At 35.5% G+C, this 17,408-nt stretch overlaps 2 protein-coding genes across 12 annotated transcripts in view; one reads left to right on the forward strand and one right to left on the reverse strand.

Annotated features, from left to right (window-relative positions):
- The window catches only part of LOC131434603 (glutamate receptor ionotropic, NMDA 3A-like), a 646,413-nt gene extending 642,669 nt beyond the window's left edge, over positions 1-3,744 (reverse strand). For 7 of the 11 annotated variants that reach the window (XM_058601472.1, XM_058601476.1, XM_058601473.1 and 4 more), the window contains exon 1: positions 3,219-3,742. The gene's annotated coding sequence lies outside the window, so the exon portion shown is untranslated. Of the gene's footprint in view, positions 1-3,218 lie in introns of all 11 variants that reach the window. The other 4 variants (XM_058601471.1, XM_058601470.1, XM_058601479.1 and 1 more) reach the window with 4 other exon arrangements.
- A 3,303-nt stretch (positions 3,745-7,047) lies between these two features.
- Positions 7,048-7,689, forward strand: LOC131434051 (uncharacterized). Its single transcript, XM_058600701.1, has one exon. The coding sequence runs from the start codon at positions 7,048-7,050 to the stop codon at positions 7,687-7,689; it is 642 nt and encodes a 213-aa protein (XP_058456684.1).
- The last annotated feature ends 9,719 nt before the right edge of the window (positions 7,690-17,408 follow it).

Here is a 17,408-nt window from a genome sequence, read left to right on the forward strand (position 1 = left end):
CTGAGGCTATGCGTTATCTAATAACAGACATCAAACATATCAAAGAAATCACCGGTGGTGCTTGTCGTGAACAACAATCTTTATTTACTAACAGAAGCAGAAGTTTTTAAAAATAAACTTTTGCTATAAATATAATTTTAAATACTTCTTAAACGCACTTTGATATATTAGTAACTGAAGGTTCTTACTTTTAAAAAATTAATAGAATGAAAATTTTAACACCATTCAATTCTAAATAAAATTATTCTGGAGAAATTATTCTACTAAACGCTCAATCGCTAATATATTTATTACTAAAATTAGCTTTAGAATCCTAGGTAGTGTTTCGCAATTATTTGCCTATTTTTCAAATTTAAATCGGTTGATATGTGAGTTTTAAAATTGCATTTTTTATGACATCATGATCGGTCGAGTCTCGTACACAACACTGTAATTTTTTAACAACATGTTGGATGTGATAGCGCTGGCGGCCTATTGTATTTGCAAAGAACTCGACGATGCAACAAAAATAATGCAAGACGCACTTCTCTCCATTTTTTGTCTAGAACTCTAGTTTTGCCGAACATTGAAAATCGAATGAATAATGTTCATATAATCAAACATTTTGTCGTTCGTTCGTCTATTGAAACTCTATACGGTAAACCAATCAACATTCCATTGATTATTGTGGCTAATCGTACAAGCATCTGTTCCGAAACACTTATATGCAAGAGAGACTGCAAGAAATGTTTACATGAAGCAGAAAAAATCACCAAAAAACTCGCTTCCTTCAAATTGTTTATCTTCAGTTTGCCAACAGCATTCAAAGGATCGATACGTATGTTTGGTTTGCATAAATACTACAACGACAAACTCACAAAAATGATCAGATCATATTTCATGGAAAATCTCTTTTTGTAAATTCAATATACGTTTCTATAAAATAAAATTGAAAAAAACGCTCAAAAACATTGTTGATTTTATTATTCCCATTTTTCCGTGTAATATCTTTACTTTTACAAATCATATGCCATGACAAATAAGAAATGTAAGAAACGAAATATACCTGGTTTGTATAGAAATGAACCTGAATAAACTTTTAATTTACACCGAAATGCGTAAAAATACACGTAAATGAATAGGGGTCTGGCCAGACCCATCTGTCAGACCGAAGGTATAAAAATATCTGTCAGACGGAGGGTTAAGAATTCATTGAATTTTCTCTATTTCGTACCAAAATCATCCGATTCATAAAAATGAAAGTATACAAAGTTTTCACCGTTACTAACACATTCAATTACGACTCACGCAATGCGAAAATGAAAGTATTGAATGTAGAACACAAAAAAAAAGAAAAAGGAAAGGAAAGGATTTGTATAATCTAACTAACAATAGAATCGAAATTTTTCAACATGAACGTGTATTACAACAACATTAAAGTGTTTTAATAGTACACTATTGAAAAACCTGTCTGATTTGATCCAATTCAGCACCAACCAATCAGAACGCGTTCTGAAGAAGAGAACAAATTATGCTCCAGTGATATAAAAGCTGGATTTTCCCATTTTCTATCATTTTGTTAGCATCGCTTATATAAGCAAGACACGCGAGAGTAACATCGGACCGAGCACACACCGTTACTACACCAGTAGTCTGCTAGCTGAAGTCATCAGTCGTCATGGGACATCACGCTGGAATGAAGCGAACGGCAGTCGCAGCTGGGTCAGCCACACAGCGAAACCACACCAAAAGCCTACCAGCTGAATCTAAATGCAGATCATGTTGGTCGTGACAATTCAAAGCTCTTTTCAGTGCTACAGATCATCATTGAGAATTCATTGATTTTTCTTTATTTGATACCAAAAGCATCAGAATCATCAAAATGGAAGTAGACAAATTTTACACCGTCACTAACACATTCAATTACGACTCGTGCGAAGATGAAAGTATTGATGTAGAAAACATCTTCATACTAGTGTGGGTGTCGTTTGGAAATATGCCGTACGAAACATAAACATGTTTTCATTCTCCATAACAAAACATAATATCAAATATTATGGATGATATTCCCATGCTCACACTGTTAAAAACATCTTCCTGTTTAGGGGCCCGTAATATTGCAGTTCTCCCTGGCCCGAATTTTCTCTCGGCGGCCCTGCACCGAGACGACCAGTTCCGTCCAAAGCAAAAGAAGAAAGGGTCGATTTTTGACCATTGTTTATCTTTCATACTTACATATGCCTGACTACCTCAAAACCGTCGTCCTGAGTACGAGAAAGACAAGTAGGGTAACAGTGGTATTTTAGCCAATTCATATATTTTTGCCCACTTAATAGATTTAATCGATGCTAAGTAACCTATGTTACATCAATTTAAAATTACCTATGTTGCATTCACATTAAATTATCTATTGCGGCAGTGTTTTTCAAAGATAATACAACATTTGGTGGATATTTTTACAAAGTGTGTCAAAATAAAGTCAATGTTAAAGTGAGCCAAAATACCTCTGTTAGCCTAATCGTAATAAATTTTCCTCGTTGTTTCCAAAAGTTTGAGAAAACTTCATTTTTGAGTTATTTATAGTTATCTCACGGTGTTAAAAATTTTATCATAAATTGATGATCATTTTTTTATAGCATGAGAAATAATTATGTTGTTGCGTTTCGTACGACTGATGAATATCTCTTATGATTAAGTTCTACCATAGGTCGATATTTGAAAAGAATCTAAGCTTGTAAAAACCAAGTGCACAATAACACATACAGACACCCACAGACATTTTGCAATCTTAGTGAACTGACTCGAATGGTATTTGAAGCTCGGCCCTCGATTAAAATTCAGTTCTCACCGCGGCTGCATAGCGTTCTTCAAAATCGAGGTAAAAATAAGATGAATGCAATAAACAGAATATAAATATGCATGAATTCACAGGATTTTGGACCAACTGTGGAGTGTATTGGACTAACGGAAGACTTCCGTTGAGCGTTTTTTTCTTACCGGGATAGATCACAGTGCGATTACAATGAGAAGAAGATTGAAGATTTCCGATATTCAAATTATAATACATGAAATGCTCATAAAGTGATGGACATTGAACCAAACATTAATTGGACGAGCAGTATCAAAGCCAACGAAACTCATCTCATAGAAATTCATACTCTTTGTGAGTGAAACTGGCACCTCATCAACCAAAAACAATATTATACCCTGTACAATTTATTTCATTCTGCTATGCTTACCTCAGATGGTCAACCAAACACCAAATGACATGTCCTTCCATAGCATCACCCATAGTAAATGGGAAATACGCATTCGTTGCACATGCATGAACACTATCGTTTCTGTTGCCGGTGCTCATGACCTTTTTTAAATTTTTACTTCTTCTCACTGGTACGATTTATGCTCATTTTATGAAACTTGTTTAAAATGCGTACTCATTAGCTGCGAATAATAAACTATTATATAATCCGTGTTATAGTTTACATGAGTATTCCCAAACTATTACCACGAAAGTCAAACCATGTTTACCTTGCTGTATTTTCTAGTCATAGATAAATTATTGATCAACGACATCTCATATTACTGTTCCCAAATGTACCACATACCAAAAATATGTTTTGAACACTAACGTCAGGCATAAAACATTTGTCATCACAATTTTAAACAATAAATGAATATATTGTTGATTATGCGAATATTCTTTCCTATACCATAAACCAACCAACTTAACGTTCAGAGTCCTGCGAACAGAAGAAACTTTGCGAAATTGACTATACAAGACGAGAAACAGAACAGTGATTGTACAACAAAGATTATCCGCAAGGTACGCTTTATCAAGGACGAAACATACAGCATTACTCAAAATATTATTCATAAGCGATGATAAATGCATAAGACGAATTTATACACTGAGGAGGCATTGTAGAACACAGGGAAAAATATTGTTTTATATGTGGTTAACTTAAATATATATATATATATATATATATATATATATATATATATATATATATATATATATATATATATATATATATATATATATATATATATATATATATATATATATATATATATATATATATATATATATATATATATATATATATATATATATATATATTTATATATATATATATATATATATATATATATATATATATATATATATATATATATATATATATATATATATATATATATATATATATATATATATATATATATATATATATATATATATATATATATATATATGTACTAGCTGACCCGTCGAACTTCGTCTCGCCCGATTTTTTTTTAATTTATGTTTTCGGACAGTAGAATTGTCAAACGTCTTATGCTGTTAATGTATCTTTCCATTATTTTACTGATTACTTGACTGCGATGAATTCATCAAACAAAAATTGTGAATATGTTAAAAGCTTTTGTTAGGGGCTGTCCATAAAAGACGTCACGCTGCAAGGGGGAGGGGGGTGTTTCATAAAACGTGTCCTTTTGCGACAGGGGGAAGGGGGGGAGGTTTTTGGAATGTGACGTCCAAAAATTTTCAATGAGCGCATTTTTGAAATACCTAATTATATTACTGCTTTGCCCTATTTCCTGAAAAAATCTCCACAATAAATGTTTACATTCTATAGAAAAACGTGTATTTGTTGATGTAAAAGCTTCTTCTTGTAAATTCGGAAATGAATGATGAAGGAAATCATTTCTGTTGTGATCAGCAAAAGTGCACGGAGGAGCGAGTAAATTAGCGAAATTAATAAATTTTGCCTAATATGAGTATAAAAGAAGAAGATGCCTTCAAACGGTTTAACTTAAGTTATGCACTGACAATTTTTTCAGTAATTTGATTTTCTAGCATTGATAATAGTATATCATAAGAATTTCTCTTATCTGATTCTGATGCAGTTTATTCAATTGTACCCCATTTGAAATAGGGCGGGAGTTCAACGATTTCAGACGTAGATCATGTCATGTCTTATCTTGATCATATGTGATTTTCCTCCACCAACAACAAAGCTTTTCGAATCATCCAATGATTGAACTTACATAAATCAAGAATCATTTTAGCTCAAAATAACTACCCATTGTGTGACGGAAGATCAGTACCGATATTGATCGATGTGATTTAAAATTCACTGATCAACTGATCTTGAAAAGATTCTTCGGCAGTGATTTCGTTTTGATGAGGTTCTGTTCTTTATTTTCTCAGCCCTGTATGCTACACTAAGGAAATATTATTCTTTACCTAAAACAATAATATTTCTGTGTACCCCTAGGAGGAATAAAACAGATGATTTAAATGTTTCATCAATTCCAACCAAATACTTTTGCTAATTTATATAATTGATATTATTAAAATAATTCCGATGATTTTGTAGTTTTAGGGATATTTTTTAATCTAATGACAGCATGTAATAAATCGATTTTTCCCTCATATTTGTATGGTTTGTCATACATATTGAGAATGTATTGAGATGAATTTTATTTATTCTGAATTCGTGACATGTGACATAGGGGGGGTGGGGGGTCTTTGCTTCTGTGACAATTTGTGACAAAGGGGGGATGGGGAGTCAACAATCGTCAAAAAAAAGCGTGACGTCTTTTATGGACAGCCCCTTACGCAAAAATTAAGCGAATGCACCAATCGCCATATCATCTTTTGATTCAGTGCATCGAATAGCGATTGTAGATCTCTCTCAAACATATGGAATAAAAAGTGAAGCAAAAAGAACTAAGATGACTCCTTTAAATTGATTCCACAAATTTACAAAAGCTGCCCTCACGACTTGTAGTTCGTCACTTCTCGCGAGTCTAATTTAATCGTGTTTGATGAATGTTCGTAGCGTGACCATCTCAGGAAAAAAACGCGATTAACAATTTAGCGATAAAACTTTATTTTTACTTTTAATACATGACTTCTGGTCAGTAAAAGTTTAGATGCGAGATACCTTCTTCTTACTTAAATAAGCCTTGTTACGTCGAATTTTTCCGCACTTTATCTTCAAATCCTTACTCTTCCTTGAGTACTGTGGTAATGCACTATTACCAAATATTACAATACAAACTAACATTACATCATATGTGAATAGACCCAAGGAGAGAGAAATATATATGGCTGTACGAGTAACCGTGTGTACGTATGTTTGATTCGTCCGAAGCTAAATACAACATATGGCGACGAGGATGGTTATTTATCGGTTCCTAATATAGCAGTATTGTCGCAGTATTCTCATTGGTGAGTATAACAATATAGAAAACAAATATTTCGAAGGTGATAGCCATAATTCCTCGAGCTAAAAGGTTGGCATACTTGATCGACACTTTTCCGATAGCAATGGCGTCTCGTTTTGAGACCTAAGAAAACTTAAAAAAAAGAAAAAAACAGAGAATGTCTAAACAAATAACCATGAAAATGGTGAATCTGCGACGAAAGCAGATGGCTACTCCGGCAGGACAGGAGCGGGCTACTCCGGCAGGAAAGGAGCGGGCTACCCCGGCAGGTCAGGGGCTGATTACCTCGGCAGGAAAGAGGTTAGAAAAATGAACTTGAAAGCACCGCGGCAGGTCAGCGGTCGAATTTTTTCTGGTCATTGATAAACGTGCAGTGCTATCAGATGTACTGGTTTATCGGGTTTTGTATCGATTTAGTTGCGTGCTGATAAATATTTAATTTGAAATTGATGATTACACTTGAGAAATAATCTGGCATCACTGTTGAATGAAACGAGAAAAACAAAACAGAAAAACGTCACATGAGTTTTTTTTCTTCTTCTTCCTTTCAAGATTTTTTTCGCTGGTTTGTAGACGATACGATATTATTGAAAAATTCTCTTTGGAAGGAGATTAACGGAAACGAGGTAAGTTTTGATGCGTTTAAATGTGTCGTAAATACAGTGTTTTATTTTAAGGATGGAACAAATGCGGAGTCTTGCGAGTTTGCCACCGTTTACGCATAATAATGTGCCAATCTCGGATAGGCGGAATAAATGGCTCACATGAAAACGAGCTTTTGAAATTTGGCTTCGCGCTGTTAAAGTCACAGCTCCGGTAGAAAAAAAGGACATGCTGTTGGCACAAGGAGGATTAGAGCTCCAAGAGATTTTCTTTAATATTCCGGGAGCTGATGTGGAGGGTGACGAAGAAAATGGTATCGATCCTTTTGCAGTTGCTGTAGAGAAATTAGACGAATACTTTGCACCCCAACGTCACGAGGCACATGAGCGGTACGTGTTTTGGGGAACTAAACCAGAACCGGGTGAAAGTTTGGTAAAGTTTTTGATGAGAGCTCGAACATTTGCGGAGAGATGCAACTTAGGGAAGACATCCGCTGAAAGTACATCGATCGCAGTTGTAGATAAGATGCTTCAATTTGTACCAACTGCACTGCGTGAAAAGATGCTTCAGGAGAAATCTATCACGTTGGATGACGTAGTCAGACAAGTGAATGCTTACGAAACCAGCCGTTCCGCTAGTGAACAGATAAGTGGAAAGTCAATTCTGCAGCAGGCTGTCGGAACTGAAGAGAACGTTCCGTTCGTTCGGAAGACCTGCAAGTACTGTGAAAGATCTCACGGACCGAATCAGGAATGTCCCGCACGGGACAAAACATGCTCTGTCTGCGGCAAACGAGGCCACTTTCATGCTGTTTGTTATTCGCGGAATAGGAATAATTCTCCAGCAAACAAATCGGTCAATCGAACCTAACAGATCTACTGGGAGGCCGCAACGGGTGATTCGTAAACCAGATAAGTTTAAGGACTGCGTGATGGAGTATTAGATGGAATCCTTCTATATTGAAAGGGAGATGTGGTAATGCACTATTACCAAATATTACATTACAAACTAACATTACATCATATGTGAATAAACCCGAGGAGAGAGAAATATATATGGCTGTACGAGTAACCGTGTGTACGTATGTTTGATTCGTCCGAAGCTAAATACAACAAGTACTATGGCTCTACATTTTTCATATTTTTCCCCTCTAGTTAGTTTGATATTGTTAAAAAACCGAAAGATAAAATGAGTAATTTTTGGACATTCGAAAGTTCAAGTTACCATTCTTTTAAATATTGTGTCCATTAACTTTTACATGAATACTGCATTCGTTTAATAGTTGTATCAATAGTCGTATCATTAGTCGACACCACATGATTTTGTTTAGTACCCAACCTACAATTAACGAATGGTGGAGTTCGGTACTGAGAATCTATATCAGAAAGTTTTATATGAAAATAATGTGTAATTCTTCTGTTATAGAGGAGTGATTGTATTCAGTATTCAGCTTATCGTTCGAGTCAATGCATAAAATCTCACAACTAATGGTTTTTAATCCACCAGAATTTACCCAACGCGAACAAACTTCAGCATGCTAAATGCAAGGTAAACCTCTTTATTTAATCTCATTATTTAAACAGCAGCATCTTATCATTGATTCGTACAAAGATCGATCTATAATGTGATTTGTTCAACTCACGCCTACGATGGCCAACAATAATCATCTAACTGATTACAATGCACACAATGCATCTTCTGGTAAACAATATCAGAACGTTTGATCCTGTTTACACTATAGCTAGAACACTCATATGCGTTCCATCATTAAATCATCATGCAAGCAATAATGTTGATACCCAATTAAGCACGTGGCTTGGAATGACGAATCACATGAATCAAGTATTCATGTGAAAACTTAACACAAAACAACTCGTTGTGCGCCAAAAGATTCTTTCAACGATCTAGTATTCATTTCTTCGACGGCCAAACACTTATGCAACTCGTTATGCGCCAATCACCTATCGATGGTCTAGCAATCATTGGCGACTTTTTCAGTGGAAAATTCCATTCTCCATACAAAACAACTTTATGGATTTTCCCACTTTTCCGGCAAGTTTTCCTAATTTTTTTGATGTACGAACACCCGGTGGGGGTAAAAACTGATCAAACCAAAAAAGAATCATGTAAATCCGTCAATTCGTTCTTACGTGATGCGATTACAAAGAATGAACTCTGCATTATATATATATATATATATATATATATATATATATATATATATATATATATATATATATATATATATATATATATATATATATATATATATATATATATATATATATATATATATATATATATATATATATATATATATATATATATATATATATATATCTGCTAGCTTTTTTCTTTTGGTCGCGTCGATCATCGCGTTTCGCAAGCCTGTGTTTGTGTTTTTGTTCTAGTACCGGTCAAACACCGGTATATACTATTCCGTGTCGGAGTTACAATACCTCCATTAGCACTTCTGCTAGTGTACAGGTTTGATATGAACTTCAATTAAAATTCAGGTAAGTTTATTCTTCCTATGCGTGCCACTGCGGAGAAATTTGCAGAAATTTTGCACAAATGAGTCGGAAATCAGTCGGTGTTGAACAGTCGTTCACACCGCACGCGTATAGCTCTTGGCTTCTGGAATTTTTTTCTGGCTACCAAGAGTTTCATTGATTCAAGGCTTCACTATTTTTTCAAGGCTACCTGAATCACTAACAGTCCTTTTAAAAACTAACAAATAGTCAGCCTTTTTCAAGGCTATACAAAAAGTGATATTCTAATATAATCAGTCTTTTTCAAGACTATGAAATTAATCAGCCATTTTTGAAGGCTAGCTATTCAAAGAACTATTCTTCGAACTAATCAGTCTTTATTAGGACTACCACATAATCAGTCCTTATCAAGACTTTTCCAAACTAGGAGTCTAATCGAAGACTAATTTATCCTAGTTAATTTAATTGCAAATTTCAAAAATGCCTGGGTTAAACCGGAAAGGCAACAAGCCACTTTTCGAAAAACATTCACGATCTTATAGAATCTGAATGTAAAAATATAAGGCAACGGACGGATTTTCCTTTCGTTGATTCTATGCCGTCTAACAATATTTACGAGATTCTCCTTGAATCCGATTGTAGCGACATAGAAGAAAATTCTTCAAAAATTCCCAAAATGGACGCTTGTCGTTCTGGGAAGAAACAACAATCTATTCCACCAGTGACGGTGATGATTTTCGACTTCAAAGCATTCCGTACCGAGCTTTTATACTTTTCTCCCGGAAGTAAGTCTCATTTCAAATCCGACGAAGAGGAGAATGCCGAGTCTTGGTTGATTGGAAGATTATGAACGTCCTATCCGATATTTGTTCGAGAAACTTCATAAATTTTATTCATATGATATAAAATCAGACAGACCCTTCAAGTCTGTCTTGAAAGGCTTATCAAATGATCAAAGTACCGATGAACTTAAAAATGAACTAAAAGAATTGCTTGGTTTTGCCCTTCCTAAGTAATACTTATGAAAAAAAGAGTGAATGGTACTCCTAAACCACGCTCTGGAATTTCCCATGAACTTTACCTAATACACTTCAATCGAAGTGATGTAAACAATTTCAAAACTTTAGAAAAAGTACGTTTCATTTCCCACATTAAAATTCAAAGGCATAATGGTATTGCAAACTTAACGGAATGTCGTCGTTGCCAAGGCTTCGGTCATGGAACCAAAAATTGTCATATGGATATACGGTGTTTGAATTGTGGTAAATCGCATTCGAAAGACGTTTGTCCAATGAATGAAACCACTGATAAATTTTCATGTTCAAATTGCGATGGAAATCATAAATCCAATTATTTGAAATGTCCTGTCAGGGAAAAAAAATTAAACGGTCGTTCGCTTAGACAACAAGTCAAATCAACGACCTTAAATTTACAGAACATACCTGAAAATAAAAAAAACCGTTACAAATGGCACGCATAATTTTTCTAAGGCACTTATTTCTTCGAATTTAAAACAAAAATAGGTACGCCTTCCAATTCGTCTTCTAACGAAAACAATTTATTGATTGGTAGATCGACCTCGTCATTCTTCTTCTAATGGCAGTTACGCTTAGGTAACAGGTAGAAAACTACCACTTAATTCTTCTAATGTAAATAATCATCCGAATGAATTCGACTTCATCACTTTTTGAAGCATTTCAAATCGGATAGCAATTTTCAAACATATTATAATGAATTTGAAATTTAACAGTGATGTTAAATAATTATTTGAATATTTTAAATTGGAATGCTCGATCTTTAAAATCGAGTGAAGATGATTTTTATAATTTTCCTTAAGTTCACAAAATTCATATTGCCATTGTGACAGAAACTTTTCTTGAACCAAATGTCAAATTGAAAAGCAATCCACATTATGTGGTTCATCGATTTGACAGGTTTACTGGAATGGGTGGTGGAGTTGCCAGTTTTGTCCAACGGCAATTTAAACATCGAATTTTACCTTCTTTCAATACTAAAGTTATTGAAAGCTTGGGAATCGAAGTTGAAACCATTAATGGAATTTATTTCATCGCTGGAGCATATTTGCCATTTGAATGCACCGGTGAACAATTAATTTTTGTCGTGAATACGACTTACTTTACTATGGGGTGCCTTTTCAAAATTAGCCATATGGAAGAATGGGCAGAACTTAATCGTGAATATCTCGACTTGTAATAATGGTAGGAACAAAATTATTTCACCATTTCATCAAAAATATGATCAGTAATTTAGGATAATATTTTGAACAGTGTGAGATAACCACAAACAACTCAAAAATTAAGTTTTCTTAAAATTTGAAAACAATGCGGAAAACTCTTTACTTTCGCTTGGGTTTTTCGCGCAAGGACGACGATTTTGAGGTAGTCAGGCACATTTCTTCAACTGAATGCGTATAGAAGGGGAACCGTGATCGAAAATCGATCATTTCTTTACGTGCGTTCGATGGAAGCAGACGTCGTGCGAGTTAAATCTTCAACCAGCAGCGACGGAGAGTGCACCTTCTGCGTGGATAAAACCTCAAACGCTCAGGTCGCAACTCTCATTTGCTTTTCGGTAGTCGTAACGAGAAGTTCAAGTTTCAGATTTTAGTTCCGCAATATAGATTTAGAATGCAGAGCCTGCGTGCTGAAACTGGATGCTGGAACTGTATTCCGGAACTGATTTAAGTTTCGAAATTGCAGTTCTAGAATTGAAATTGGATTCTGAATCTGTTATTGGTTCTAAATTTAGTTCTTGAACTCAGGGTCCAGTTCTTTATTCCAGACTTCTTCTATTCGGTTCTTTTTAGAACCATAATAATACTCCCAAAGAATTATGCGGATTTTTACTTTACTGTACTCTATACAACCCATTCTGGTAGTCATGCTTTCAAGTTTCAAAGCTTAGTTCCGGAATATGGGTTTAGAATTCAGAGTCTGCGTGCTGAACTAACTCAACTCGTCACTCTCCATCACGAACGCTTTCATAAAAAGTTCTTTTCAGAGCCACCATTATTGTATTATAAAGATCTATTGTTACTGCTTATTTCATAATATTTAATTGCGTTTCAGAATGTTTAATGTAACTAATCTGTAATTTAGTCTAGGTGCATCGTTTAAAATTCTAGTAATGAAAGAGGGGAAAGTTGCACAATTCAAACAATCGATCAACTACCAATTCGAATACGGAAGCATAAATTGTTACCGTCGAGGTTTCGGCACTTGTTTTCTTTATATTTCTTTTCTGATGATCCTCATGTAACACGAATGTGATGTAAATATAAAATTTAAATAATTTAACTAGGACTAGGAAACGAATTAAAAATAATTAAAGTAAAAATATAACAGGAATATACACGCTAGAAATAAAGCTAGATAAAATTAAATATATATACAAAATCAATACACCTGAACACGATACACCCCCGATGTTGCCCCAACAGAAACGTAGTGTCGCGATTGTGGGAAGACAAGGCAGAGAATATTACAAAAGAGATAAAAAAGGGAAAAAGGAAAAGGCTACTGGGTCTGAGAATTCAGGATTGGTCTATTTCAGTTCAACCATTAAACGAACTACATCGATTTTTGGTAAGACCATTTAAATCGACAGTTAGTCCAGATCATCAGCAAGTATGTCGATAGAACGAATCAGGTATTTACTGAACAACCAATCCTCTCGAAAAATTCGTAAGACCTAAAACCCAGTAGCAATATAACCTTTCCCCCTCCATTTTGGAATTCGCATAGGACCCGATAGTTTCGGCTGAGTGCCCAGATATATCCACCGCTAGAACATCGAGACGAACCGTCTCGCAGGCAGGAATCCATCACAGCGGACCCGTGAATATCCCGCTAATGCATCCGATCTTGGATGAAAGCCGAACTTGCCGCCGCAAAACCCAGTAGCAGTACGGACACCTCGCCTAGCAGACTAGACACGTGAGAATTTTTCTAGTCTAGCAACAACAGATCCAGCTCACTGGATCACCGACATCACCGTAGAGCACACGAGCGGTGACGACCGCCCCAACACCTCGTAGAGCACGCGTTCACCACCCCGGAACGGAAGCAACATCAGGAATCTCCCTCGCCGGCCGGCCTTCTACTACACACACACACGAGTAAAATTGTAAGTAGGTTAAGGAATAAAAACGGAAATTAAAAGGTTACTACGTTCTTTTAATCAGCATCCTCTTGTTAACGCCGACCCTGAGAGCAAAAGTGCTGCTCACGATCGAGCTAGTGGCCCTGAAAAGAAGGCTGTTGCAAAGCCCACCCTCACTAGATCCCCGTGGCTGTGACCAGGGATCGAGGTTTTTCCACTGATCACCCCTCAGGTGGTAGAAATAACAAATGGCGCCCAACTAAAATTGAAGGGTGATTAAAAGTTCGAAAAAGTTGAAAGCGAAAAAACCCTAGAGCGTGTGAGGGACTGTAAAAGTGAAAAGATTAGGGGTTTAGAAAAATCGCAAAGTGGGATACTAAGATGGTGACCGCGATCATGCTTCCCCGAAAGAATAAGTAATTATGTTGGTTTTGCTAGACGTCAGTCTACTAGTGCGCGTACACCTGCAATAGTCGGGAATTCTATAATTAGTTGCATCAAATAGCGGGAGAATTTCGGATTTTTTTCTCTATTTTTTTATTGTGTATCGGGTCTTGATTCGACTAACATCTATCAGAAAGTATTCATTTGCTTAATAGAGATCGAATTTATTTATTTGTGTTTTGAAATATAAAGCCACCCTAGCTGGCTATTGATTAATTGATAATTGTCGATAAAATTGAATTGAGTAACAAGCACAATGGATTTCCAAACGCTATACAAAAATATGGATGTTTCTCATCTCTCTATTCAAGAGATTGAGCATGAGCTCGCCGTTCGCAACGTTCTATTTGCTGTGGACGAACACGAGAGCATTAAGCGCCGGAAGCTGAAAAATAAAATGAAAATTGAGAGAGAGACGCAAACGTTTAGTATGTCCCCTAGTCGTGTGGGAATTAAAGATGAAATTGCAATTATTAGACCAACGCTGACGATAATAGGCGGTTTACTAGAAAACCCGAAAGCCGATGCTCGTCAACGAATGAAGTTAAAAACAAGGCTAATACATTATCGAGTTCGAATTTTCCTTCTTTCGAAATCTCCGGGGGCACATAAACATACATCTGAAATCACTTATATGGGCAAGCAAGCCAATGCTATATTTAACAATCATTTCCCAGCACTAAAGCTATCAGATGAGGAGTTTGCGAATCCAAAACCGTTAGAGATGGATATTTCACAAGCTTTGGAAGAAGTTCGCTCAGAAATTGAGATCCTTAACGAAACAGTTTCAGGTAAAGATATAGAAGAGGAGGTATTAGTGAATGAAGCGACAGGTGGGTTCATAAAGAAAAATTTAGAATTAAAGATATTAGAAATGGAATCGTCGAAAGAGAGATCAGAGGAAATCTTGAATGTTTTGAAAAATTACGAAGAAGGAAAATTGGAGAACGGATCAGAATTGATAAACCTTTTCAAAGACTTTGTGGTTCAAACCACTGAACAGCAAAAACAAATGAGGGAAAGAGAAATTGCATTAGACGAGAAAAGACTGAAAGAAGCTGAGGAAAATATGAAAAGGAAGAAAAGATTAGAAACATTACTGACAAATTTGAATGATAAATTACAGACTGAAACAGCACATCTTAAGGAAAATAAAATTCAGAAGCTAGAGCTAGTTCAACAATCCGATCAAATTACTCAGGTTCCATCCACGAGTGAATCTAAAGCAGGTGATAGTGAAACTTCGGAGAACCATACCGAAATAGAAACAGAGAGAGACTCCGAAGAGAGCACTAAAAGAAGGGTTGAAATTAAGAGTAAAAAGATTAAGCAGAGACAAAATAAGAAAACTGAGCGTGCAAAGAACACTAAGAGAAAAACTAAAAGGCTTAGCTTTTCTTCAATTTCTTCAAAGGATTCTTTAGAAAGTTCAACTAATTCATGTTCTAGTTCAATCAACCCATTAGACTCATTCCGAAATAAAACAAGGAGAAGACATAGTAGTAATTTAGAAAGAAACCATAAAACAGTAAAACGAATTCCAGTATCAGACTGGAAAGTAAAATACGACGGGAAAGATCAGGGTCGACGATTAGCAGAGTTTCTCAAAGAAATTAAAATGAGGTGTAAATCGGAGAACATTTCTGAGCGAGAGCTTACTGCATTCGTTTAATAGTTGTATCAATAGTCGTATCATTAGTCGACACCACATGATTTTGTTTAGTACCCAACCTACAATTAACGAATGGTGGAGTTCGGTACTGAGAATCTATATCAGAAAGTTTTATATGAAAATAATGTGTAATTCTTCTGTTATAGAGGAGTGATTGTATTCAGTATTCAGCTTATCGTTCGAGTCAATGCATAAAATCTCACAACTAATGGTTTTTAATCCACCAGAATTTACCCAACGCGAACAAACTTCAGCATGCTAAATGCAAGGTAAACCTCTTTATTTAATCTCATTATTTAAACAGCAGCATCTTATCATTGATTCGTACAAAGATCGATCTATAATGTGATTTGTTCAACTCACGCCTACGATGGCCAACAATAATCATCTAACTGATTACAATGCACACAATGCATCTTCTGGTAAACAATATCAGACCGTTTGATCCTGTTTACAGTATAGCTAGAACACTCATATGCGTTCCATCATTAAATCATCATGCAAGCAATAATGTTGATACCCAATTAAGCACGTGGCTTGGAATGACGAATCACATGAATCAAGTATTCATGTGAAAACTTAACACAAAACAACTCGTTGTGCGCCAAAAGATTCTTTCAACGATCTAGTATTCATTTCTTCGACGGCCAAACACTTATGCAACTCGTTATGCGCCAATCACCTATCGATGGTCTCAGTCGGTGTTGAACAGTGGTTCGCACCGCACGCGTATAGCTCTTGGCTCCTGGAATTTTTTTCTGGCTACCTAGAGTTTCATTGATTCAAGGCTTCAGTCTTTTTCAAGGCTACCTGAATCACTAACTAAGTGATACAAAGAGTGATATTAAAGTGACTAAGAAATTAATCAGCCTTTTTTAAGGCTAGCTAGGAGTCTAATCGAAGACTAATTTAGCCTAGTTAATTTAATTTAAAATTTCATTAATTTCAAAAATGCCTGCGTCCAACCGGAAAGGCAACAAGCCTAAGGCTAAAAATAATTCAATACGGAATAAATCACAATCCGTTATTCAACATTTTTCTAACAACATTCACGATCTTATAGAATCTGAATGTAAAAATAAAAGACAACGGACGGATTTCCCTTCCGTTGATCCTATGCCGTCTAACAATATTTACGAGATTCTTCCTGAATCCGATTGTAGCGACATAGAAGAAAATTCTTCAAAAATTCCCAAAATGGACGCTTGTCGTTCTGGGAAGAAACATCAATCTATGCCACCAGTGACGGTGATGATTTCCGACTTCAAAGCATTCCGTACTGAGCTTTCTACTTTTCTCCCGGAAGTAAAAGTCTCATTTCAAATCGGACGAAGAGGAGAATGTTCAAGGCTGTCTTGAAAGGATTATCAAATGATCAAAGTATTGATGAAATTAAAAATGAACTAAAAGAATTGCTTGGTTTTGCCCCTTCCCAAGTAATACTTATGAAAAAAAGAGCGAATGGTACTTCTAAACCACGCTCTGGAATTTCCCATGAACTTTACCTAATACACTTCAATCGAAGTGATGTAAACAATTTGAAAACTTTAGAAAAAGTACGTTTCATTTCCCACATTAAAATTCATTGGGAACATTATAAACGGCATAATCGTGTTGCAAACTTAACGCAATGTCGTCGTTGCCAAGGCTTCGGCCATGGAACCAAAAATTGTCATATGGATATACGGTGTTTGAATTGTGGTAAATCGCATTCGAAAGACGTTTGTCCAATGAATGAAACCACTGATAAATTTTCATGTTCAAATTGCAATGGAAATCATAAATCCAATTATTTGAAATGTCCTGTCAGGGAAAAAATTTTAAACGCTCGTTCGCTTAGACAACAAGTCAAATCAACG

This window comes from Malaya genurostris, chromosome 3, assembly GCF_030247185.1.
Source record: "Malaya genurostris strain Urasoe2022 chromosome 3, Malgen_1.1, whole genome shotgun sequence".
NCBI lineage: Eukaryota > Metazoa > Arthropoda > Insecta > Diptera > Culicidae > Malaya > Malaya genurostris.